Source organism: Rhinatrema bivittatum, chromosome 2 (genome assembly GCF_901001135.1).
Source record: "Rhinatrema bivittatum chromosome 2, aRhiBiv1.1, whole genome shotgun sequence".
Classification (NCBI taxonomy): domain Eukaryota; kingdom Metazoa; phylum Chordata; class Amphibia; order Gymnophiona; family Rhinatrematidae; genus Rhinatrema; species Rhinatrema bivittatum.
Window position 1 is genome coordinate 241,508,958 of NC_042616.1, and position 27,029 is coordinate 241,535,986.

Here is a 27,029-nt window from a genome sequence, read left to right on the forward strand (position 1 = left end):
GTCTTTCCCGGTGATGTGGATGGCCGAGATCTCTTGGAGGTTTACTTCCGCCCACATCATTAGGGGGTCTATTTCCAGAGACACCTGTCGGCTTCTGGTTCCTCCCTGACGGTTGATGTAGGCCACTGTAGTGGCATTGTCTGACATTACTCTGACCGCTTTGTCTCAGAGTCTGTGGGCGAAGCGTAGGCAGGCTAGTCTGACTGCTCATGCTTCTAGGTGGTTGATGTTCCATCCCGCCTCTTCTGTGTTCCATTGCCTTTGGGCAGTTAATTCCTCGCAGTAAGCTCCCCATCCTCGTAGGCTGGCGTCTGTGGTGAGCAGGATCCAAGGTTGGGGAGGTTAGTCTTGTTCCCTGGCTCAAGTGGCTGGCCAGTAGCCACCACCGTAGCTGGGTCTGAACCCTGCCCGGGACTGATAGATGTACGGCATAGTTCTGAGACAGCGGATTCCATCGTGATAGAAGTGAGCGCTGCAGGGGTCTCATGTGAGCTCGCGCCCATGGTACTACTTCCAGTGTGGATGCCATCAGACCGAGGACTTGTAGGTAATCCCATTCTGTGGGTCAAGGTTCGCTCAACAGGCTTTGTAACCGGTTCCACAGTTTTGATCTCCTTGTGGGAGTCAGGCTGACCATGTCTTCTTTGGTGTCGAATCGGACTCCTAGGTACTCTAGAGACTGTGAGGGCTGAAGTCAACTTTTGTTTGTGTTGACCACCCATCCTAGGCTCTCCAGTAGAGTTTTGACTCTGTTGGTTGCTTGGCGGCTTTCCTCTGGGGATTTTGCCCTGATCAGCCAATCATCTAGGTAAGGATGTACGAGGATTCCTTCCTTCCTCAATTTTGCCGCCACCACCACTATGATCTTGGTGAACGTCCGGGGTGCTGTGGCTAACCCGAAGGGTAGTGCCTGGAACTGGTAGTGACGGTCCAGGATTTTGAAGCGTAGATAGCGCTGGTGTTCCTGATGAATTGGGATGTGTAGGTAGGCCTCCGAAAGATCCAGGGATGTGAGAAACTCTCCCAGTTGTCTTGCCCTTACTACGGAGCGTAGGGTTTCCATGCGGAAGCGGGGATTCCTCAGGTGGCGGTTGTCCGACTTGAGGTCCAGGATGGGCCTGAACGTCCCCTCTTTCTTGGGGACAATAAAATAAATGGAATAATATCCAGTATTTATTTCTTGTGGAGGCACTGCGGTTATGGCCTCGAGGGCCAGTAGTCTGGTTAATGTAGCTTCCACTGCTACCCTCTTGGCGATGTCATGGCAGGGGGACTCCACGAACTTGTCTGGAGGGGTTCGTAGAAAATCCAGATAGTACCCCTCCCGAATGATGGCTAGGACCCACTTGTCCGAAGTTATCTCAATCCATCTGTGGTAGAATAGGGCTAGTCTGCCCCCTATGGCTTCTTCCCTTGGGCAAGTCGGCTGAATCTCATTGTGGGGTACGGCTGGGGCCTGTACCCAAGCTGGTTCCTCTCTTGTTGTACTTGGTCCGAAAGGACTGGTTCCTGCCCATAGGGCGGGGCGCTTGATAGTTGCTTCTGTATGGATTGAAGCGCTGTGAACTTCTGCCCCTGGAGGGCCGGGGGAAGGGTCGCTGGTTCCTCTTCGTCCTGTCCCCCGGTAGGCGCTGCAATGGGGACTCGCCCCATTTGTTGGCCAGTTTCTCTAGCTCGCTGCCGAATAGGAGGGATCCTTTGAAGGGCATCCTTGTGAGGTGAGTTTTGGAAGATGCGTTGGCCGGCCAGCTTCGGAGCCAGAGTTGCCTCCTGGCAGCCACCGCAGATGACACTCCTCTGGCCACCGTGCGCACCAGATCGGAAGCAGCGTCCGCAAGGAATGACACTGCTGGTTCCATGACTTCTCCAGGGATGTTGCTCCTGGTCTGAGATAAGCAGGCACGTGTCACTACGGTGCAGCAGGCCGCTATTTGTAGGGACTACGTCAAAAGACTGTTTAAGGATGGATTCCAGGCACCAGTCATGTGCATCTTTGAGCGCTGCTCTTCCCTCCACTGGGATAGTAGTGCGCTTCGAGACCGCGCAGACCATGGCATCGACTCTTGGGCATGTGAGAAGATCTTTGGTCGCTGGGTCCAGGGGGTACATGGCTGCCATAGCTCGTCCCCCTTTGAATGTGAACTTTGGAGAGCTCCATTCCAGGTCAATTAGCTGCTGGACGGCTTGTAACAGTGGGAAATGGCGGGAGGTCTGGGAGAGGCCCTCCAGTAGGGGATTCAGCTTGGGCCCCCCCCCGAAGCATCTGGGCCTGGAATAGCGAGCTCCCTCAGGCTGTGGGTGACCAGGTCAGGGAGCTCGTCCTTGGTGAAAAAGCGTCTCATGGTTCGGTGAGGCTCTGTCCACGGGGGGAGCTCCCCCTCTTCTAAGGGCTCTGCTTCCTCTTCAGAGTTGTCCGTGTCCCCATAGATGGGGCTCCTGGGTGGTGGAAAACTTTGTCCAAGCCTCGAGGGGCCCGGGGCATAAAGGTCCTCTGGCGGAGGATGTGGCTGGTCAGCCAGGGGTTCCATTTGCATGTGAACAAAGGTGTGTAGCCCTCTGAAGAATTCCACCCATGAGATAGACGCTGGATCCAAGCTGAGGGGCGTTGGGTCCCTGGGGGTCCCCATTTGTGGGGGTATCCCGCTGGGAATTGCAAGGTCCGGGGTACCCACTGAGGAGCTATTACTTGGTCCTGAGTGGGACTGGCCCTGGGCTGGATCTCCCAGGGTCTCCTCGCACTGAGCGCTGGCCTCCTCGCTTTGTGCGGCTCTGATATGGCATGCTGGGCAGAGACCTTGAGCCTTTATCTCCGTTTCTGGTGGTGCCATGATTGTTGGCGCATAAACCTTTATGAGCTCCAGCGCGTCTAGATGTGCATGTGGGTTGTGCGCGCAGTTGTGCGACCAAGTTGTAGTTATGCGCTTAGCCCGGTAGGCGCGAGGTGCGCGTATATCTTGTGCACGTGGCCCTTATGCGTGTAACTTATGCGCACAAGGAATATATGTGTGTAACTTTATGCGCACATGTAATTTGTATGCTTAAGTAAACTTGTGCGTCCGGCCCGAGGCTACGAACGGAGCAGCGAATAGGGCCAAGATGGCGACGGCGACCACGCGGGCAATATGGCGACTACCTCGGAGGGTCTCCACGTGGGTAGACTCTTGGATCTAACTGGAGCCTGGCCCTGCTAGGGCGGATCAACCCGGCGGCACTGGTCCCAGTCGGCGACCTGTGCGACTCCTCAAACCTCGGAGACCGGAGTTGATGCTAAAGATTTCTACCTTACCTTGTCTTCAGCGCTTCCCGGTTTCATTCCGGTCGGTCTCTAGCTGCGGGGGGAGAGGGCAAATACCTTCACCGCTGCGCTCGAGGGGGGCACCCGCTGCCTCTTAGCCGTGCCTGGGATCGGGGGCTAGGTCCTCACTGCGATTTGGCCGCCGGACCGAGGCTCACCTCCGAGGGACCACAGAAATCACCTCGGGAAATCTCGACTGGGGGAGGGACCCGAGGTTATTACTGCAGGAGAGCGGGGGCTCATCTTCAGAGGTAGGTTTCGTCTTCAGATTTGGGTTTTCTTCTTGAACTGGTTTTAAACGCTGCGAGAGCGTGCAGATAGTCCCTAACTGCTATGGAGACGGAAAATACTGAAGAGCTGCACTTCCTGCAGGGGTATAGGTACTAGGGGCTATCAGGAGTACACTATACCCATTGGTCCTGAGTCCATCTGCTACATGCTAGGAAAGACCTATTGCTGAGGCACTGGAGGGTTCTCAGTCTCAGCCCTTTATAAGGCTGGCTGGATGATATCATCAGGGAATGCTTCTGGAGGTTTCCCACCACTGTCCCTTTAAAGTTAGGGCAGTCATTATGCACGAGTGCTAAGGGAGGGGTGTGCCCCGAGGGTCCGGCAGCATCCTAGCGCAAATAGGAAGAGCAGTCATAGCGCGGCCTCTTGTCATGCTCTGAAGAGGGCCCGATGCTGGGGAGCTGAAGGAAGCCTGAAGGCAGATGCAGTGGGCAACAGCAACTCACAAGGCTGGCGCAGTGTTGGGAGGCAGTGAGGACGGGCCAGGGCTGGAAGTAAGAGCAGCGGGCCGCGGGATGGACCCGTGGTCCGCCAAACACCTGTGGTCCGCCAAACACAACACAGACATGGAAGATGATCTGGTACTCTTAAGGGACACAGAAAGCAATGAAAATCTCCTGAAGAAGCTTGCTTTAAAAATAGATGACCTTGAGAATGTTTTTGAGATGCAATTTGCATAGTGTGGGAGTTCCAGAAGGGCTGGAAGCTGGGGCAATGGTTACATCTGTGGAAAAATTCCTTAGAGAAGTGTTTCAGGAGACACTACTACTCCTGACTTTGCTATGGAAAAAACTCACTGTATCCTATGGATCAGATCTTCTCAAGGCTGGTCCCGGCCTTGAGAAACTTTAACGATCCAAAGACAACGACAAACCTTTTCCGTTGGAAAGAAATCAGCAGAACCAGAGGTCACGAGCTGAGGCTCCAAGGAGGAAGACTAAGAACCAATGTCAGGAAGTATTTCTTCACGGAGAATGTGGTGGATGCCTGGAATGCCCTTCCGGAGGAAGTGGTGAAGTCCAAAACTGTGAAGCACTTCAAAGGGGCGGGGGATAAACACTGTGGATCCATCAGGTCTAGAGGACACGTATAAAGAGCAGGCAGCAAAACACTGCACGGAGCAGCAGTAGCCACAGAGGCATTCACGGAGCGGGATGCCAGTGGCCAGCGGTTGGTGTTCCACCTTCACGGAGCGGAAGGCTGCCATCTCCCAATTAAAAAAAGAAAAAAAAACAAACAAAAAAGAAAAAAACAGGGATGGGTTCATGGGCTATAGGTATTACCAATTATTAGGCTTATTCAATTACCAATTATTAGGCTTTTCAATATTTGATAGTTAATGTGACTTTCAAGGCATACTTCACTTCAATGCATATCCAGCATAGCTCCCTGCTTCAACGGCAGGGGAGAAGAAAAACTAATACTTCACGCATATCTCTGCTTCAACGGCAGAGAGCTAAGCTGCCGCTTACCCAACTAATCAAACTTAACATTTCACTTGGAAGCAGCTTCATCACTGCTCTCTACATTAATAGTGGGGGTGAAAGGGAAATAGAACCTAAGGTTACTAAGAGCCAAGAGAAACAGATAAGTATGAGAAAAAAGAAGTGTGAAGCTTGCTGGGCAGACTGGATGGACCGATTGGTCTTCTTCTGCCGTCATTTCTATGTTTCTATGTTTAAGGCAGCAGGCCATGCTCTATCCTGCTCAAAGTTCTGAATTTTAAGAACAAGGAATTAATATTAAAGCAGGGCAGGAAGGATGGTGACCAAATTAGAATGAACATAATGTAGAAACCCTTTAGTAACTCCATTAGATGGCTCTAATAACAGTTCTGGGTAGAGGAATATAGAAAGTAGAGCAAACCACTTATTATAGCACCCCTGTGTGGTGGTTGCAGTGGTAGCCTCCAGTCTGCTCAAGGGTAGGCTGCATTGATCTGTGTGGCATTTTGGGTTAGCAGTGAAAGCAGAAGGAGTGTTTTTATTTTAAACTTTATTTTTTTATTGAAAATATATATATTATTACAATATACTTGTAACAAAGAAAATACAATACCAAAGGGAAATAAAAAAAAATAATAGCAATCATAAATTTAAAAAACCCATTATGGTGGAGTAAAAAAAAAAAAAAAAGGAATACATGAGTATGAATCCAGTTGATTTCATCTGAAGATTGGGTGCAGGAAAGTTTTTTAAGTTTAAATGCACATCAGAGTTTCCAGGCTGTTTATTCAGGTACCTACACCCCCACAGCATCTAGTGATACCACACCCTCAGCAAGAAGCACCCCCTATGCTTTGGATCCTGGAGGTCTATCCTCCCCCTTTTGAAGAATCCCTACCTAGGGCTATTGAGCATGTGAAAGGACTTAGCCCCAGAACCGAGTGTGGCCTCTGCCTTCCCTGTTAATATCAGAAGAGGGGCTACAATAGGGTAATGATATTCCATGATGGTAGTCCTGAGTTGGATAGGAAAGACAGCAATTACAAAGAAGTAAAGAAACAACTGCATTAGCATAAAATGCCATTGGCAAGAATATTGTATATCCAGTAAAGCTAAGGGCACATGGAAAGTAAAGGTTATTATCTTTTCCTAGGTTAAATAAGATCAGAGGTTCTTGACATTTCACTACTCTGAAGGTCAACCTTTTTCAACTGAAACTTGAGAGAAAGGGAGCAGTATTTCAGGATCACAGCAGAATTTCAAGAAACATGCTGAATTTGTCAAAAAAGCTATTGCCTCTCTTGATTCTTGCAAGTGATTACTTGAATTGGCTCTGTCATATTTTTACTTTCCCAAGTGGAAAGTACATATGTTTACTCATTTGTAACTGCTTCCTTGGTCAATGTTAGGGGCCTGCAAACTCAGCACAAACAGAAAAAAAGCCTTAAAAGAACTGGAGGGGAAGTATTTTGACATTTACGTCTATAACAAATCCACTTATAGACTAGCCAGCAAAACAGACTAAGAGCTATATGGGTGGTTGAGGCTTATCACTATGGGCCATTCTAAAAGTGCTGGAGTGGCAATTATTTTTAAAAAGCATTTATCAGTCAAAATATTTAAGACTTGGAAAGATAAACTGGGCAGAACCTTGCTGGTAGAAACTGAGATTGAAGGCATTATATTCAGCGAATTGAGCTCATATGCGCCAAATAAAGGCCAACTTTCCTTTATTTTTTTATATTTTAAAGAGTGGTGAACTTTTTATGTGCCCCTTATAGTTGGGAGAGATGTCAACTGTGTCTCAAATGAGATATGAATAAAGATCAGGTGCATCTGGAAAGGTCACACAAAGATAGCAGCTGTTTTTGCTGAGATGATTTTTGAATTATAATTGGTGGATATTTGAAGAATGAGGCACCCAGATGAAAGGGACTATTCTTGCTATTCTCAATTACACAGCTCATACATAGGGACCTTCATTTTCAGATTTTATTTTATTTTTCATGGAATTTATCAGTGTTTATTACAAGAAGAACAAAAATGATATTTACCTGGAAAAATGACAACATTATTTCCATTGATTTCTCCTAATATTTTTTGTAATAAGCATTGAACTATTCCCAGGAGAAATAAAATAAAAACAGAAAACAAAGATCAATGTTCATATTCCAGAATAGATTTTCTCATCACTTCTGTTTCATGTTCAAGAATGTTGGGCTACAGAATAGATTCAATTACATGGTTACATCATGCACCCTTACTCAAGATCTTATAGTTTCCAAGTTTAGGAATAGAACAAAATTCTGGATGTTTAATAACTGTCACCTGAAAGAAGATATTCTGTGATGAATTTGAAAATGCTCTACAAGAACATCTTGAAAGCAAGGATACTACAGGATTTATGCACTGTGTGGAATGCTATCAAAGCTGAATAGGAAAATAATAGAGAACCAAAATGAAAAAGAATGAAAAGATGATTTCCTTAAAGAAGGAATTGACCTTTCTGGAGAAAGAGTACAAGACAGTATTATATTGCATATAAATTATTGTTTATAAGACTTTTTATTTTATGTATTAATCTTAATTTTTTTAATTTTAGGTTTTCATTGTATGCTTTTTATATAATTAATTTTATTGTAACCTACTTTCATGGTTTGCTTCAAGCTAGGTTGAGAGAACCTTGCCCAAATCTCATCTTGGAGTGAGTTTCCTCACTCCGAAGGCCAGCAAATCTTCACAAGAGACCACTGTTCTGTTCGTAGGTGTCATGTACAATGTCAAAGTGGCCCCTAACCCCCTACACTCTTACCTAATCCCCACCTCGAGTTACTAGGTGGGCCTACCATAGGGATACAAATACCTACCTATGGGCCATGATATTATGGCCAGTCAGTCAGTCAGTCTCTCTCTCTGGAGCCTTCACTTCACCTGAAATAGGCCTTACGGGAGACATCGCAAAGGGCAATGAAACCTTACCACACAGTCACACCAGCTATCACACAGCCTAACACAATTCAAAGAGGTGTAGTTAAAATCGGCGTTACGGCTGTGCAATAGCTCTTCACAGACAGGCTAACCCAGCCCACTCTCCGCCCCTAACTCCTCATATTTTCTGAATTTGCATCACACTATACGATATGGTGCGATCGCATGCATTAAACACATTTTCGCATGCGGTAAGGGCCTATCGCATGCATTAAAGGCCTATCGCATGCGTTAACAGGGCTTTTTGCATGCGATAAGCCCTTAACGCATTTTGATAAATGACCCCCATAGTTTGTAAACAATATTAATTGGTAAGTGTAATGAATCATGTCCATTTCTCATTGTATCAGTTTAGGGTACGAGATTAGCTTTATCATTGTACTTTTATCCTTTATTTATGAACTAAAAATGAAACAAACTAGAATAACAAATAAAATTACAAACATATTGATTTTGGTTATGTGTTTGTTGTTCAGTTGTTTGTACCTGCATTCCCCTGGGTACTATTCTCCTTCTCTTTTGATAAATTTGTTTAAAGAGCCAGGTTTTAAAATTTTTTCTAAAGGTTTTGTTGTTACTTTGTAATCTTAACTCCAAGGCATGGTGTTCTATAGTATGGGTCCTGCCAAGGATAATGCTCGCTCTCTTACTTGTGTTAGTCTTGCTGTTTGATTGATAGAATAGTAAGAATTGCTTTGTTGGCTGATCTCAGGTTTCTGTTCGGGACGTGTACGCAAAGGGCTGTGTTCAGCCAATCTGCTTTTTCATTATGTATTAATTTATGTATGGTGCATAGTGTTTTGTACTGAATTCTTTGTTCAATGGGTAGCCAGTTGGTAACTCCGCCAGGGTTTCTGTGATGTGATCTCTTTTGCCGGTCAAGATTCTAGCAGCTGGTTTTGTAATATTTGTAGTGGTCTTAGCGAAGTGTATGGTAGACCTAGTAGGAGGGCGTTTACAGTAATCAGTGCTTTCAAAAATCAACGCTTGCAGTACTGATCGAATTTGGCAGTTGTTAGAAGTGGTTTAAGTCTTCTAAGCACCATGAGTTTAGCGTATCCTTCCTTTATTTTTAAAGATATATGTTGTTTTAAGCTTAGTTCCATGTCAATTATTACTCCTAGGTTCCGTACTTTGTCTGCTAATTTCTATTCTTTGGTTGTTTTTGAGTATAATTGGGTTTTGAACAATCTCAGTATTTTTTCGTTCTAAATGTATAAATTCTGTTTTCTTAATATTAATTACTAGATCCATTTGGTTTAGTAGTTGCTTGATGATATCTAGATACATGTTCGCTATTTTTAATGTTTTTCAATTGTGTCGTCAATGGGTAGTATTAATTGGATATCGTCAGCATATATATAATATGTGTGATGCCCAGACCAGCCAGCAGGTGACATAATGGTAAGAGATATATGTTGAATAGTGTGGCCGATAGGGCTGAACCCTTGATACTCCTGTTTGAAGGTTTATCTTTTCTGACATTACGTCTTTGATTTGTACTTGAAAATATCTGTTGCTTAGATATGATCTAAACCATTTGATAGTTTTGTTACTTAATCCTATTTCATCTAGTCTATTTAAAAGTATGTCATGATTTATGGTATCAAAAGCTGCTGAGAGGTCTAGCATCACAAGAATGTAATGTTTACCACTGTTGAAACTTGTGGGAGTCTCAGTTTAGTGGACCCTTGGGCCGACCTGCTGGAGACTGGGAATAGATGGTCAATGTCTCTAATGAATAGCAGGCCGGGAGGCAGATGTTCAGGCGGGACGTAGATGCTCTTCACCCTGGAAGCTGGTACTCCCCCGGGAGAAGCCCGTAGGAGCCCAACCGCTGGGACTTAGGTGGCTTCACCCTTGGAAGCCGAAGCCCCCCCCCCCCCCCGGGAGGAGCCCGTAGGGGCCCGGCCGCTGGGACTTAGGCAGGTTGTGGATCAGGACAGGTAACTGGAACCAGACTAGGACAGTAGCAATACTGTACTGGGTTCGGGTACTGGAACCAGGCAAGAACTGTAGCAGGTAAACAGGAACCAAGCAGGTACTGTAGCAGGCAGGCAGGAACCAAGCAGGTACTGTAGCAGGAACGGAGCGACGAAGCCAAGCGAATCACTCCGGGCACAGCGCAACAGGAAACCGGGAAACTAACCCATTGCAAGGTGAGGACTGGATGACCGCGGCCGGCTTATCAAGGCCGCGGTGTCTAATGTCAGGAACTGGGCGGAGTCACCACTGGCGGGAAACGTGCTAGAAAGGCGCCCAAGTGACACGCGCCTAGGAGCAGGGCATCCTCAGGCACCTTCGCGGCGGCGCAGCCTCAGCGGGGATGCCGCCAAACAGGCCGCAAGCCAGGGCTCCGGAGGCAGGAGCAGGTCGGAAACAAGGAGGTAAGGGCCGGGCCGTGGTGCTCGCGGCCCGGACCGCAACAGAAACCTCTCATGATGTTATCTGTTAGCGCAAGCAGTAGTGTCTCTGTACTATAGTGTTTTCGAAAGCCATGTTGTGATGGGTACAGGATATTATTGCTATCTAAGTGTTCTGCTAGTTGCTTTTGTATGGTTTTTTCTATTAATTTTGCGATTAGGGGAAGGTTTGATACTGGTCTGTAATTGCTCAGGTTAAGTGGATGAAATAATTATATCAATTATACATAGAGGGGTCCATTAGCTGGACAAACACCATATTCAGTGGTACCTACTGTACCATTGAAGATACCCAACTATTTTAAAGTTAGCTGGATAAGTTTATCATTTGCTATCTCACTAGAGCCTTTTGCTCAAGCAATATTTAACTGTAAAGATGTCACAGGGATTATGCTAACGCAACGTAAAATTGTCTTGTATGCTGACACTTTGCTTTTACTGAAAAATCCTTTTCTGTCATTACTGAATTTTGTGTCCATTTGTAAAGAATTCAGTCTCCTTTCTGGGTGTAAATTAAATAAATCCAAGAGTATTGTTCTCCCATTCAATTTTGCTTCAAAATTTGAGAATAATATTCATTCCATTTTAGGGGAACTATACATCCATATCCTGCTTGAGGGTTACTGTACTCACAAACTGAAAGTTTTATATAAACACCACTACCCAACTCACCTGGATAAATTTAAGAGGGATCGAAGCAAATGGAGTTATGTCTCAGCTGCTTTACTGACCAGAATAAATATAGTAAAATGAATATAACATCCAGAATTATTTTTTTACTTCTCTGTGCAGTCTTGTGCAGTATTTGATAGTTCTTTTGAGGAGCTCAACAGAACAATATCTTTTATCTGGAATAGAAAATATCTATGGATAATAAATGATGGCAGAAAAAGACTGAAGTGGTCCATGGAGTCTGCCCAGTAAAGTTCTTGTATTTTTTCTTTTTCTTTTTTTTTTTTATGGGTGGTAGCTGCCGCTCTGTGGTTACCCCCATTGCCTTTAACTCCTAACTAATTCAAGGCAGACAGAGGTCTGCTTTTCCTTAGTATTAAAAAAATATTATTGAGCGGTGCAGCTGAGGATAGTGGCTTTCTAGTTCACTTCTATGGCTGAATAGAAATAGCAAATCAGGCAGTAATACCATATGATTTGAGCTCATTATTATTTACTTCCAGAATTCATGCTGATGTTGACTTGCACGTCCATCCTTTCATAGGGCCAGTGATACAAGTTTGGGGAAAGGTGACCAGGTTACTTAATTTCAACCCAGCAGTTTCTCCCTTACCACTGATACGTATCAACCCCAGGTTCCAACCAGGGTTTGAAGATCCAAATTTTGTTGGCCAAAAGAACTGAGTCTGACAACAGTAACTGACTATAAAGGAATGGGTCTTTATTACAAGATAAGTTATTGCTGCTATATGGGTAGATGAAAACTAATCCAATATTCTCTCCGATACAAATACAACATTATTTGTACTCTCACAAGGCTTTTTTCCTACAGCTCTGGAATCAGATGGACCTTATTTTCCAAAAGAAAAACACAAGTACTGGGCTTATAGCAAGAATTTACTTTCAGATAAATATTGGAAACCATAACAGTAAATTTCTTTTTTTTTAATTTAAGGTTTTTGAAGAAATAACCATAGTACAACAACAATAGAACAATACCTAAGAACAGATAGGTGTTTGGTAGAGGCATAATAAGCTAATACATAAGAAAACAAATTCCAAAATTACAACTGAGCCACAAACTAGAGAGTTACAGCATAAGTGTACATGGTTGACAGCATAATTTCACCTAATTTTTGCATTCAATTTTCCCATTAGTATACCCTCCCTCCCCCCTTCCTCCCTCCCATCCTTTATCGAATTACAGCTGGGGAGACCATTCACCAACATGGAAAAAGAAGGAAAGAAAATAAAATAAAAAAGAGTGTCACCCATAGGGTCATGGGTTGTAGAATACCAATATGAATGATGTACCAGGGCGCCAGTCCTTAAACCCCATACCTGATATCCCAAAAGGAATCAAATTGTCCTATGTATACCAGGTACCCAGGCTTCATAAGCATGGGCCTGGGTGCAGTTAGCAGACTCACGTATATTGGGACAGCAGTGCTCTCTGAAGCCAAATCCCCAGTGGCCTCTTTTGTAGTTACAAGTTTGGTGTGTGCACATACAGTGGTCCTAGTTTTAGCATGCATCCAGGCACTGCCTCGTGGGCCTGTGGGCACTTTTGCAGACTCATGTATATTGGGTCAGCGGTGCTCTCTGAAGCCAATTCCCCAGTGGGCCTCTTTTGTAGTTACAAGCTTGGTGTGTGCACATACAGCGGTCCCAGTTTTAGTGTACACCGAGGCATAGCCTCGTGGGCCTGGGGGCGGTTTTCAGAGTCACCTATATTGGGACAGCGGTGCTCTCTGAAGCCAAATCCCCAGTGGGCCTTTTTTGGAAATAATTCTTTTAATTGAAATCCCTAGTAGGCAGTGACATTAAATCCATAATGTCAAAGAAAGCTAGACGTGTTCGAGTGATTGGGACTGGCAGAGGAGGCACTTCAAAAGGCAGTGCCAGTCCCCCATTAAAGTTAAAAGGGACCTGTTCTAATCTAAATCTCTGGAGAGGCAGGCAGTTCCATCTGGGAAAAAATGAAATTTAAAGATGATGCATTGCCACCACCTGTTTCTGACACTGTAGTTTTGGAGGTGAGAGAAGGGGAGGCTGAGCCCAAAAGCAGCAGTGTGACAGCAGACTCGACTTAGCGTCGACAATGTAGCGCAGGCACTGTTTGATTCTGATTCCAATGAAGACTCGTCTCGAGAGGATTCTCATCTTCAGAAATGGAAGAAGTAATAGCTGAAGAAGGTTTAGGAGGATTAGTTAGTCCTGTCTTAGCCTCCACTTCAGTGCTGCAGGGGAGAGATGAAACTAATGATGATGAGGAGGAAGAGCAGTCGGCGCAGGCACAGAGTTTGACTGATGCCCCTGGCATTGCTTCTCAGGTGCACCCACTACTTCAGCTCCAGTGCCAGCATCCACCCCAAAGTCTATAGAGAAGGGATCACGAAAGAAATCTGCAAAGTGGAGCCACTTTAAAGTGACGGAGGACCCATGTTTTGCTCAGTGTAATTACTGTGCCAGGGCTATTAGCAGAGGCAAGCAAATAGGACATCTAATTAATTTTGGCATGATGTATCATATGAAGAGGCAACACCCAACAACAGTACTGCCATCTGGGGATGGTGGCAGTACCAGTCAGAGGACCCCTTTTTCCAGGCAGCGTAAAGTGGTTGAAAAGGAGCAGAGTCACCCCATGCCCTCAGACCCTTCTAGCAGTCAGGTGGCAGGCCAGCAGCCCCCTGCCATTTGGCAGAAGCGACAACCCCACCATTGGAGGAATGGGGTGGTGTTTGGTAACGTTATCCCGGGGAAGGAGGCAGGCAGCATCGAAGGTTATAACCAAGCGGCATGGGGAAATGATTGCCCTTGATGACCAACCCTTGCAGATAGTGGAGAATGTGGGTTTTCAAGCATTTGCTGAAGGTCTTAGTTCCAAATTACAAAGTCCCCTCCAGAACCACAGTTAGCAGAAAGGTCATCTCCAGCCTCTACAACCAGTGTTGCAGTCGCATCTAAGTGCTGCTAGAGAAGGCACAAGGAAGTGTTGCATTTTACCTGCAATTATCTGGACCGCCGTGATGTTGCACTCTCTTACCTCTCCCTGACAGCACACTGGTGGGACCTGGCTGAGGCAGGGGCAGACAGCAGCTCTATTACTGAACAAGTATCAGGGTAGAGGTGGGCTTTACTGCACACCCACCTGACGGATGAGGCCCATACCTCAGCCAATATTCTAGCATGCATCAGACAGATGCTGGCGGGCTGGCAACTACACCAGCGAGACAGGAATCCTCAGGCAGGGTTCTATGTTACAGACAATGGTGTAAACATGGTAAAGGCAATATATGACATTTTCAGAACATCCGATGTTTTGCACACACTCTGCACGTGGTAGTTGAAGTCAGCTCTGGGGTTGGAGTCCAATCACCAAGAGAATGAATACCTGCATAGGTTAATACAGAAATGCAGGGAACATAGCAGGGTACTTTCACAGAATGTGAAGGCGGGGCAGGTTCTCAGACAAAAGCAGGACTGATTTGGAGATGCCTCACAGCGTCTCATTCAAAGACCATGCCACCCGGTGGAATTCCACCTTTATGATGCTGCAGAGATTAGTGGAGCTGCAGACACCCCTTCATGAACTTTCTGGTTTAATGGGACATAGGTGTGCATAATCCCTAGGGCATCATGATTGGTTAGTCATGAGTCAGCTGGTAAAAATCCTGCAGCCTTCAAGAATGTCACAGAGGAGCTGAGTTCCAGAAGTGCCACCTTGGCTGACATCATCCCTATAGTTAATTTTCTGGAGGAAAATTTGGAGGGCTTTAAACAGGAAGAGAGAATGACAGCTGAGGTGCTGCATTGTCTGGACCTTTTGCAGAAGCAGGTGAAGAGAGATTAAGGCCTTTAACAGAAGACCACACATACATGCTCCCCACAGTCTGTGATCCCGTGTGAAAGGGAAACCTCGCCCTACGGTCCAATTGTCTCTCATTTGTGAAGGACCTGCTGTTAGCAAAAGTCCGTGATCAGGAGCGCCATAGGCAGAGACAGATTAGACATGAAGCAGAGGAGGAACAGTGGCGGGCACTTCAAGAGATTGGGCTAGCCCAAGCAGGAGAAAGCACTCTGTCAGCGACCCTGCTAGTACCTCCTCCTCCTCCTCCTCCCTCCTCCCACTTCAGTACCGCCAAAAGGCATGTTGCCCTTAAAGATTCATCTGTTTTGCTACGGGCTAGAGAGGAAAGCAGCTGGCATGAGTGACTCTCAGCCCACCCAAGCCAAGGAGGACACCAGCACAAATGTCAGTGACACGGTTAGTTTTTCATTATCTTTATAATATGGGCCATTTTCCCTAAATCTTTTCTTAGGTGCCAACATTAATGTTCTAGTACTATAGAAAACTGGTGGGTCTTGCAGTCTAGTTCATCCTCTGTGTTCCCATAGTTTACAGAGGCACTGTGTAAACTACAAAGTCAACATAGTTTGATTTGGATTTGAGTAGCAGTTTTCTTAGTTCTCAGAGCTCTTCAAGTTCCTCTGTCATCAGCTGAAGAGCATAAGTATCAAGCACAGTTAATAGCTTCTGGGTATTTACAAAGCCTGACCTCAAACGCTGTGCCTGTCTGCAATGTCCACTGTCCAGTCCTTACATCTCTACAAGGGCTTGACCTCTAATGCTATGCCTGTCTGTCCAGGCCTTAAGTCCCTACGAGGGCTTGACCTCTAATGCTGTGCCTGTCCGTCCAGGCTTTACGTCCCTACGAGGGCTTGACCTCTATCCTCGAATGCTGTGCCTGTCCGTCCAGACCTTATGTCCCTACAAGGGCTTGACCTCTAATGCTGTGCTTGTCCATCCACATTTGGAATGTAAGAACATAAAAAGCTGACTTCAGATGTTTGGAGGCTTGCATATTTCATACGCTCAATAGTTTTTCATGACCTTCATAATATGGGACCATGTTCCCGAAATCTTTCTTAGGTGCCAACAGTAATGTTTCTAATACTATAGAAAACTGGTGGTAGTTGCACTCTAGTTCATCCTTTGTGTTCCCATAGTTTACAGAGGCACTGTGTAAATTGCAAAGTTCAATATAGGTTGATATTGTAGATTTGGGCAGGAGATGACGTCAGCGCTTCTTTTGGTCCTAACGGCTGAACCCTAGTTGCAAAGGGAACCCTCAGTCTCTGGCAATTCAAAATACTAATCCTTCACAGCATGGATCCTTAATTAAAACAAACAATTTTCTTTTAGTTTCAGGGCAGAGCAGTGAACTTCCTCTGTCTTGCTCAGGAAAGTCATGATCTGTTTGCATATGCTTAATTCCTAACAATTTTGTACCATTATACACTCTAGGGGCCAACCCATTTCCGGGGAGCCCTTTCCTGTTCAAAGGAAAGGGAATTCTCCCCAGGGTAGCCGGCCTATCTCTTAGTACCTGTTGACCCATGTTGAACCGCTGTCACATGGCACCCTCCTCCGTCTTGAAAATTCTCGTTTGTACATCTGCTAACTCCACCAAGATTTTAAAAGACCAGCGAGAGCTCACTAGACGCCAATGGAAACACCCCACTCTAGGGGCGAACCCATTCTAGGGAGCTGTTTCCTGTGCAAAGGAAAGGGAACTCTCCCCGGGGCCAGCCTGTCTTACCCCTATCAAAACCACAGGGACCTGAATACCTCAGCTCTGCCAGCCTGTCTTGCCCCCATCAGCTTTCTGCCACTCTGCCTTGCTGCCATACACCAGATGACTCACTCAACTCCTTGTGGTGTGTACTTGCCACTATCATGGTTCCTCAGCGTGGGTGCTAGTCTTTCTGCTTTGCTATGTTCCCCCTTCATTGTGCTGTAGGATGTTGATGCCACTTGTCTTGCCACTTTGCCTGTCGTGCTGCCTTTGAGGGTTCATGCATCTCTTATCGGTGCTCTCTTTTGAAGCTGTGGTGTGTTTTTGACACTCTCGCTGCTGCTTTGCACCCTCTGTTTAAAGCACTCTTGCTACTCCTGGTACCCCTTTGCCCCTTTAAAGTGCCTTAAGCTATTCATGTCACTTTGGTGCCACTTTGCCACCAGTCTAAGTACCTTGGAGCTCTTTTCTCGTTCTTATGATTGCTCCCCAGAAGTTTCATCAGAATTGATAAAGAAAACTCCAATTCTGCAGCCAAAAATAGGCTGCAAATACTTCCCCCATTGACTTTAATGGGAAATCGGAAAAAGAATAAAACTAATCAATGAATTGGTTTTCCCCCTATGAAACTAATGCAACAAATTTGGGTCCCAGCGAAACGAAAACCGAATCGAAACAAAGTTTTTCCTTCTGCACATCCCTAGGATCTACTTAGTGTTTGGCTACTTGTTAGGTACTTGTAGCCTGGATTGGCCACTGTTGGAAACAGGATGCTGGGCTTGATGGACCCTTGGTCTGACCCAGGATGGCAATTTCATATGCTCTTATGTTCTTATTGTAATTGTTGTAATCTGTCCTGAGCTTTGGGGCGTGCAGAATATAAATCCAATAAATTAATGAATGAAATTTATCTTATGCATATTCAATATGGATATCCTAAAAACTCAACTGGCTGTGGGTCATCAGGACAGGTTTGGCAAGCCCTGAAGTAGGAGAAGCTTCCAGAAACTTTAAACACTATCTCCTCAGGAAAAAAATAAATTAGAATGAAATAATGATATTGTATTGATATTTTTTGTTTGTCTTAAATTATATAAAAAGACTTTTTTCTTGTTTATTACTGTTTTAGTACACCTTATCTGCAAAATCATTCATCAGAATCTCTCGGTTACAGAAAGTATTTCATTTTTATTTTTTTTCTTACCTCCCTGAAGTTGTGACTTCTCAGTTTGCTTATAAAGTCCAAACAATGCCAACAGTAACAATTCAGACAGCTGACGTAGCTTGACCCTGACATCTGGAGTTGCCCACTTAGGTAAAGTGAAATTGTGTATATCCTGGAGCAGAGAAACAGATATACATTTTTTCTAACTTAACATAGTTAATGACATTAGGTAAAGACCAAAATGTCCCATCCAGACTACTGAGTAAGGTGCTTAGGGATGTAACTGCCACACTGTACAAGTACCCCCCTCACACTGTACAAGTACCCCCATAGCCTTCGTGGAAAGCAAAGTACCGTAATATAATTGTTATTTTGGACTTAACTAATCACTTGGTGCAGGTTTCCCAGTGCTTCACTACTAGGGCAGCTGCTTCTCGCACAGTCCTCAGGGCACACCTAGCTAGTCAAGTTTTCAATATATCCACAAAGAATATGCATGAGATAGATTAGTATACAATGAAGTAGAGAAGGCAAATCTACCTCATGCATATTAATTGGGATATTCTGAAAACCTTACTGGTCAGGTGTGCCTCAAGAACTGGGTTGAGAAGCACTGCACTAGGGGGTAGAGGAGTAACCTAGTGATTAGAGCAGTGAGCTATGCAGCAGAGTTCAAATCTCATTACCACTCCATGTGACTTTGGGCAATTCACTTCACCTCAGTTTGTTTGCTTCAGGTACAAACTTAGATTGTGAGTCCTCTGGGGATAGGTGAAATACCTGAATGCAAACCACTTTGAAGTGACTGAAAAGCAGAATATAAATAAATAAAAAGAGATCTTCTGCTTATACTATGCCTTTTTTAATTCACTTTGTTTTTGTCCCCATCACTCCCTCTGTGAGGGAGTTCCTGGCATTTATCATCCTTTCTGTGAAAAAATATTTCCTGACATTGTTCCCGAATCTACTTCCCTGAAGCTTTCTATCATGACCCCTAGTTCTATGCTTCCTTTCTAGTGGAAAAGGTCAGATTCCTGTGATTATTGATATGCTTCAGGCATTTAAATATCTCTATCATATCCCCCCTCTCTCTCTTCTCCTCTAGAGTACATATGTTTAGGTCCTCAAACCTCATCTCATATAGTTTTTGAAGCAGACCCTGCACCATTTTGGTTGCATTTCTCTGGACCACCTCTAGCTTCTCTCTATCCTTTCTGAGATATGGCCTCCGGAAGTGAATACAATATACTAAGCAAGGCCTCTCCATGACCATGTACAGGGGCATTACAACTTTCTTTATTCCTGCTGTTTATGTAATCTCTTTATGCAGCCAGCATCTCTCTGGTCCTAGCCGCCATCTTGAGCTCATCAGACACTACTGCCCCACGGTCCCTTCTCCTGGTCAGTGCATATCATATCCACATCTCTTATCACTTTCTGCTTTCCCACATTTCTGCACTCTAAGGGCTTGATTTTAAAAAGCATTACTCACTTAAAACGGGATTTTACTCGAGTAAATGCACTTTACTTCGTGTAAGTGGGTTTTTGAAAATTTGCTACAATATATGCCATGAATTGTCCATAGGATTTGCTCACATAAGTGCACTTTACTCAAGTAAATGGCTTTTGAAAATTGCTACATAGCAGTTACTTTATACGTGTAAATCCCTTATGAAAATTACCCCCTAAGTGTGTGACTCTGTAATTTTATTCACTAAATCTTAAGCTTTCTTAGATCACACCTCATCTTTTTACTCCTTTGGGGTCTCAGCTCTGTTATAGACTTTATGTCATCCACAAAAAAGGCAAACTTTTCCTTCAAGCCCTGCTATAATATTATTTACAAAGATATTGAACAGAACTGGCCCCAGGACCAAACCCTGAGGCATTCACTATATCACCTTTCTTTCCTCATAACAAATTCCACTTATCACTAATCTGTGCCATCCTATCACTCAACAAGTTTCTTATCCAATTTGCCTCTTGGAACTCACCCAGTTTGCTCATCTTACTAAAAAACCTACTATCAGGATAGTAATCAAAAGTTTTGTTGAAAATCAAATAAACCACATTCTACAACCCTCAGTCTAATGCTCTAGTCACCCAATAATAAAAAAACAAAACAAAACAAAAAACCCCAATCAGATTTGTTTGACCATGATCTTCCTCTAGTAAACCACACATCAAACAAGAAAGCACACTGGTATCTTTTTCAAACAATTTTTTAACACCGTTGAACCCAAAACGATGAGCAAATTTTTTATCATATATTTGTAGGACCTTCAAACCATGTGAGAGTGTTAGATCATACAAACTCACTTTGAGTGTTACAGGTCCACCTTTGATTTATTATTAGAAAAAACATTTTTGAGTAAATCTTTAAATGGGAAAATACTTAATTATCCTCTCGATCCTGTTTTGCGAGTTTCCCTCAACTAAAAGTCACAAGTATACTCATCTATTGTACGATTCTCAATGTCCCGACACGGCCGTGTTTCGGACCATCCTGGTCCTGCTTCAGGGGCAATGGTCAATATAGATGAAATCCAGGGGTCTCCCGTTCAATTTATAGGTTCCATTTGAAGTTGAATCCTTTTATCCGCGGTCAGCGTCTCGACCGCCATTCACTATTTGGGCATTAAGTTGGTGATTGATATCTTCCTCTAGTAAAGCCATGCTGCCTTGGGTTCTGCAAATACTGAATTATAAATAGTGATTATCTTTTTCAAAAATGCTTCGTTATTTCTCACCATCAACTAACATGAATTGGCCTGTAGTTCCAACCTTATATCATTTCTTGCTTTCTCTGTTGGAATCTGTAGAGTTTATAATTGCCTTCTTTTAGAAGCGACAGTCCGCATTTTTGGATAACATGCAGTCACTAATAGAAATCCCTCTTTTCCACTGCATTTCAATAGAAAATGAAGGTGTTCACTTATTCATTTAATAATTTCTTGATCAAAGTTTCTAAGAACATAAGAATTGCCATACTAGGGGTCACACCAAGGGTCCATCAAGCCCAGCTTACTGTTTCCAACAGTGGCCAAAGAGACTGCCTGGTCATATCTCTCTCATGGATGAGAGTTGATTACATTTTTAAAGAAAAAAAGAAAAAATACATAACAAAAAGATTTTTTGGAAATAATAAATTTTGATAATGATGGTGAATTATGAGAAGGCCGGTTGGGTTTCTTTATAAAAACCACAACGACAGGCTTGCTGACACTGTCATTTAGGCTTCTGTTATATGTAAAAATTTGGCCCCCTTTTTTTTTTTTGCTAAGTTTATCATTTGGGTACCATATTGACTCTCCTTGATATTACATTTGTGGTAATTATTACTGCACTACCAATTTGGCTAGCTTCCTAATTTCTCTTAGCATTTCACTGTCCATCTCACCATCTTGGCCAGGTGGACAGAGTATACTCCTATCACTATAGTCTTCCCCAAACACACAAGGTGATTTCTACCCATAAAGTTTTGATTGTGCATTTAGTCTCATGCAGGAACTTTATCCTGTTGGACTCTATGCCATCCTGGACATAAAGCGCCACCCGCCTCCCAGATGCCTCCTCTCTCTCATTGCGATATAATTTGTATCCTGGTATAACACTGTCCCATTAGTTATCCCTCCTTCCACCATGTCTCTGATATGCCAATTAAGTCTATGTCATCATTCACTGCTATACAATCTAATTCTCCCATCTTACTTCTTAGACTTCTGCATTAGCATACAAACATTTCAAAGTGTGTTTTCTGTTTGTATTTTCATTCTGCTTTTTACTTGATAGGGATAAATTAGAATTTTTTTTAGCTCAGGTGAATTTTTAATTACAGGCATTTGGACTACTTTTCTTATTATTGGAACTTCACTGTTGGGATGCCCTAATTCTAATGCATCATTATTATCCTTTGAAGATATCCCCTCCGAACCATGCGCTACTGAGCTACTGCCGGCTTTCCCCTTTGTTCTAGTTTAAAGCTGCTCTCTTTCTTTTTAAAGGTTAGTGCCAGCAGTCTGGTTCCACCCTGTTTAAGGTGGAGACCATCCCTTCGGAAAAAACTCCCCCTTCCCCAAAAGGTTCCCTAGTTTTCTAACAAAACTGAATCCCTCTTCCTTGCACCATCGTCTCATCCACACATTGAGACTCCAGAGCTCTGCCTGCCTCTGGGACCTGTGTTTGGAACAGGGAGCATTTCAGAGAATGCTACCCTGGAGGTTCTGGATTTAATCTTTCTACCTAAGAGCCTAAATTTGGCTTCCAGAACCTCCCTACCACATTTTCCCATGTCATTGGTGCCCATAGGTACCACAACAGCCGGCTCCTCCCCAGCACTGTAAAATCCTATCTAGGTGACGCGTGAGGTCCGCCAACTTCGCACCAGGTGGGCATGCTACTAGGCAATCCTCATGGCCACCAGCCACCCAGCTATCTACATTCCTAATAATCGAATCACCAACTATGACGGCTGACCTAACCCTTCCCTTCTGGGCAATAGCTCTGGGAGACACATCCTCAGTGCGAAAGGACAATGCATCACCTGGAGAGCAGGTCCTTGCTACAGGATCCTTTCCTGCTGCACCAGGTTGATGCTCTCCAATCATGAGACCTTCTTCTCCAAGGCAGCACCAGGGCTGCCAGTCTGAAGTTGGGACTTGGCTACCATGTCCCTGAAGGTCTCATCTATATACCTCTCTGTCTGGCTCAGCTCCTCCAGGTCTGCCACTCTAGCTTCCAGAGATCGGACTCATGCTCTGAGAGACAGGAGCTCTTTGCATCGGATGCACATGTACAACTTTTCACTGGCGGGTAAAAAATCATACATGTAACACTCGATGCAAAAGACTGGGAGGCTCCCCTCTTGCTGCTGGACTGCTGCCTTCATCTGAAATTTGTTCAGTTCCTAGTTAAGTTTTAGGTTGCTATGGGAGTAGGAATATGTCTAATTTGCGTCCTTTAAATGTATTCGTATATTCACTATAAGTCTGGTAGTGGCCTCAATAAGGTATGGGAATTCGTGAAGCGAAGTTAAAAGGCAATTTTTTTTTTGTGTGTAAGTAGCACCTGCCTATACATTAAAGGCCTTACTGACAGACTACTTAAAATAAACACACTAACTTCTGTTTATTAGCTACCTTAGTGACAATTATTTATTTATTTAGATTTATATTCCATTTTTCACACTTTTTTCAGCGCTTCAAAGTGGATTACATTCAGGTACTGTAGGTATTTCCCTAACAGAGGGCTTACAATCTAAGTTTGTACCTGAAGCAATGGAGGGTAAAGTGACTTGCCCAAGGTCACAAGGAGCGACAGTACGTGTGACTATTAAAAGCACAAACACACTAAATAATATACCCCAATAGTTTACAAAAAATTTCCCAAGCAAAACTTACTGATTCTTTTCAGCCACCAGCAAGGTGATCCTCTCCTTTCAGTGCTCCCACGCTGTTATAAAATAACCGCCGACTGTATCTCTGACCCAGCAGCGACCTGGGTATAAAATTGTATACAAATTGTTCTACCAAATCAAGAGGCCTATAAATTGTTATTGTAAGTTTACTAATGATTCAATTACTATATTTTTTATATGTGAACAAGGCATCAGAAAAAAAAGAAGTTTACATCCACCACCTCTCACCACACAATGGCCCTCAGGTGGTATCAGCACCAGGCCTGGCTCCACCAGGTGTACACACCTGGTGGGGCGGCGTCAGGAGCAGGGAGAGGCTTGTGTTGCTGCTGGTGGACCCGATCCCACAGGTGGCGGAAGAATTTGCTTTTTCTGCTGCCAGCTCCTTCGGCAGCAGAAAGAGCAGGAAGCAGTTTCATACGGGGGGGGGGGGGGGGGGGGGAGAGAGAGCAGGATGGCATGTTATTTTGATGCTGTGTACTGGCCGCAGCAGGAAGATCGGCGGGGCCGTAGTGCAGCTCATCCCACCACGGCCCGAAGAAAAATTCACATCCAGGTGCCCCTCCTCCTTCTTGCCTGTGTGGCCCAACAGGAAAACATTGCCGGAGCTGCGCAGGCAGGAAGAAGGAGGAGCATCAATCGTGCGGCAGAGGAGAATTAGCGTCTGTAGCAAGGCTGCCGCGAATTCCACCTCACAATGGCCTGAGAAGAGAAGGCCCAATAGCAGGGCTACTGCGGATCCCACCTCGCAGTGGCCCGAAAGATCAGGTTGCTGCAGAGCCCATACTGCGGGGACCCGTGAAGAGGAGGCGAAGAGGTGAGAGTAGGCTGAGGCCCTGTATAGTGTGTGTGTGTGTGTGTGTATGAGAGTGAGTTGAGAGACTGTGAGAATGAGAGCCTCTAGGATCAAAGAGACATAAGAACATAAGAAATTGCCATGCTGGGTCAGACCAAGGGTCCATCAAGCCCAGCATCCTGTTTCCAAGAGGCCAAACCAGGCCACAAGAACCTGGCAAATACACAAATACTAAGAAGATCCCATGCTACTGATGCAGTTATTAGAAGTGGCTATTCCCTAAGTAAACTTGAATAATAGCCGTTAATGGACTTCTCCTCCAAGAACTTATCCAAACCTTTTGAACCCAGCTACCCTAACTGCACTAACCACATTCTCTGGTAACAAATTCCAGAGCTTTATTGTGCATTGAGTGAAAAATAATTTTCTCCAATTAGTCTTAAATGTGCTACTTGCTAACTTCATGTAATGCCCCCTAGTCCTTCTATTATCCGAAAGTGTAAATAACCGATTCACATCTACTTGTTCAAGACCTCTCATGATCTTAAAGACCTCTATCATATGCCCTCTCAGCCGTCTCTTCTCCAAGTTGAACAGCCCTAACCTCTTCAGCCTTTCCTCATAGGGGAGCTGTTCCATCCCCTTTATCATTTTGGTTGCCCTTCTCTGAACCTTCTCCATTGCAACTATATCTTTTTCGAGATGTGGCGATCAGAATTGTACACAGTATTCAAGGTGCGGTCTCACCATGGAGCGATACAGAGGTATTATGACATTTTCCGTTTTATTAACCATTCCCTTCCTAATAATTCTTAACATTCTGTTTGCTTTTTTGACTGCTGCAGCATACTGAGCTTACAATTTTATATAGAAACATAGAAATGATGGCAGAAGAAGACCAAACGGCCCATCCAGTCTGCCCAGCAAGCTTTGCACTTTTTTTTTTTCTCTTACTTCTGTTAGTCTTGGCTGTTAGTAACCTTTTGGTTCTATTTCCCTTCCACCCCCACCATTAACGCAGAGAGCAGTGCTGGAAACTGCATCTAAGTGAATATCTAGCTTAATTAGTCAGGGGTAGTAAGCGCCGCAATAAGCAAGCTACACCCATGCCTATCCGCTTACCCAGACTATGTAATTCAGTCCTTGTTGGTTGTTGTCTGTATATAGATCCACTTTTTTTCATTCCACTGCCATTGAAGCAGAGAGTTATGCTGGATATGCATTGAAAGTGAAGTATCAGTCTTTCTCCCCTGCCGTTGAAGCAGAGAGGTATACTGGATATGCGTAAAGTATTATCCACTTTCAGGCCGATTCAGTAAAAACGCGGGAGAGTGGACGAACGCCCACTCGCCGTGCGCGCGATACAATATTCAAATGAAAGTGGCGGTATAATCAGGCAAAAGGAGGCGCTAGGGACACTAGCGCGTCCATAGCGCCTCCTTTTAGCCCGGAGCGGCGGCTTCAGCGGGTTTGACAGCCGACGCTCAATTTTGCTGGCGTCGGTTCTCGAGCCCGCTGACTGAGGTGAGGCATTCTCCTAATAGAAAGTGTATTAAGTGTTTTAAGGCTTTCAGAGGGTCAAGCCCATACCCAACACACATCACAACAGGCCTAACAGAATATGGGTTCCAAGTGTCTTTTTTGCAGGGATTTCTGGTTGGCTTCACAGCAGTGCATATTAGGGATGTGAATCGTTTTTTTGACGATTTAAAATATCGTCCGATATATTTTTAAATCGTCAAAAATCGTTAGGGCCATGATACAATACCAATTCCCCCGATTTATCATCAAAAATCGTAAATCGGGGGAAGGGGGAGGGCAGGAAAACCGGCACACTAAAACCCCCTAAAACCCACCCCCGACCCTTTAAATTAAATCCCCACCCTCCCGAACCCCCCCCCAAATGCTTTAAATTACCTGGGGATCCAGCGGCGGTCCGGAACGGCGGCGGTCTTATTTCTTGCTCTACTTAATTTTTTCCCTAATATATTTCATTAGCTTAGCTCCAGCTGAGTTTGCCCAAAGGTGGCTAACTGCACTGTTTGTGTAAGACAGGTTTATCCAACTCCCGTGTCCTGCTTCTCTTAAGGAAAGTCCGGACCCCACGCTGAACGACCTACTGCAGTCGATCTCCTGCCGGCGCCATTTTCCGTACGGAAAACGATTCGCGGCAGGAAATCGCTCCCGGACCCCCGCTGGACCCCCAGGAACTTTTGGCCAGCTTGGGGGGGCCTCCTGACCCCCACAAGACTTGCCAAAAGTCCAGCGGGGGTCCGGAATGACCTCCTGCAGTCGAATCGTGTTGGTCTATGGCCGCCGCCATTTTGCGCCGCCATTTTGGAAAATGGCGCTGGCTGAAGACAAAACGATTCAATTGCAGGAGGCTGTTCTGGACCGCCGCCGTTCCGGACCGTCGCTGGATCCCCAGGTAATTTAAAGCACAGATGCAGCTTTGATTTCCTTAAGAGAAGCGGGACACGGAGTTGGATAAACCTGTCTTACACAAACAGTGCAGTTAGCCACCTTTGGGCAAACTCAGCTGGAGCTAAGCTAATGAAATATATTAGGGAAAAAATTAAGTAGAGCAAGAAATAAGACCGCCGCCGTTCCGGACCGCCACTGGATCCCCAGGTAATTTAAAGCATTTGGGGGGGGGGGTTCGGGAGGGTGGGGGATTTAATTTAAAGGTCGGGGGTGGGTTTTAGGGGGTTTTAGTGTGCCGGCTCACGATTTTAATGATTTTCACGATACTTTACACACCCAAACGGCAACAATATGATTCCCTCCCCCTCCCAGCCGAAATCGATCGTTAAGACGATCGAGGACACGATTCACATCTCTAGTATAATGTGATATTTTTACCACAGAATACTATACTTTGATATGTTTCATATACAATATAAATGCATAACTCTTAACTGTGTATGTGCAATGGGGCAGGGGGTGTTGTGCAAGGCTA

At 44.7% G+C, this 27,029-nt stretch overlaps 1 protein-coding gene across 2 annotated transcripts in view; it reads right to left on the reverse strand.

Annotated features, from left to right (window-relative positions):
• The window catches only part of ACPP (acid phosphatase, prostate), a 183,349-nt gene that overhangs the window by 91,260 nt on the left and 65,060 nt on the right, over positions 1-27,029 (reverse strand). For both annotated transcript variants that reach the window (XM_029589330.1, XM_029589331.1), the window contains exon 7: positions 17,898-18,030. In XM_029589330.1, coding sequence (XP_029445190.1) covers positions 17,898-18,030 — 133 coding nt within the window. The remainder of the gene's footprint in view (positions 1-17,897; positions 18,031-27,029) is intronic.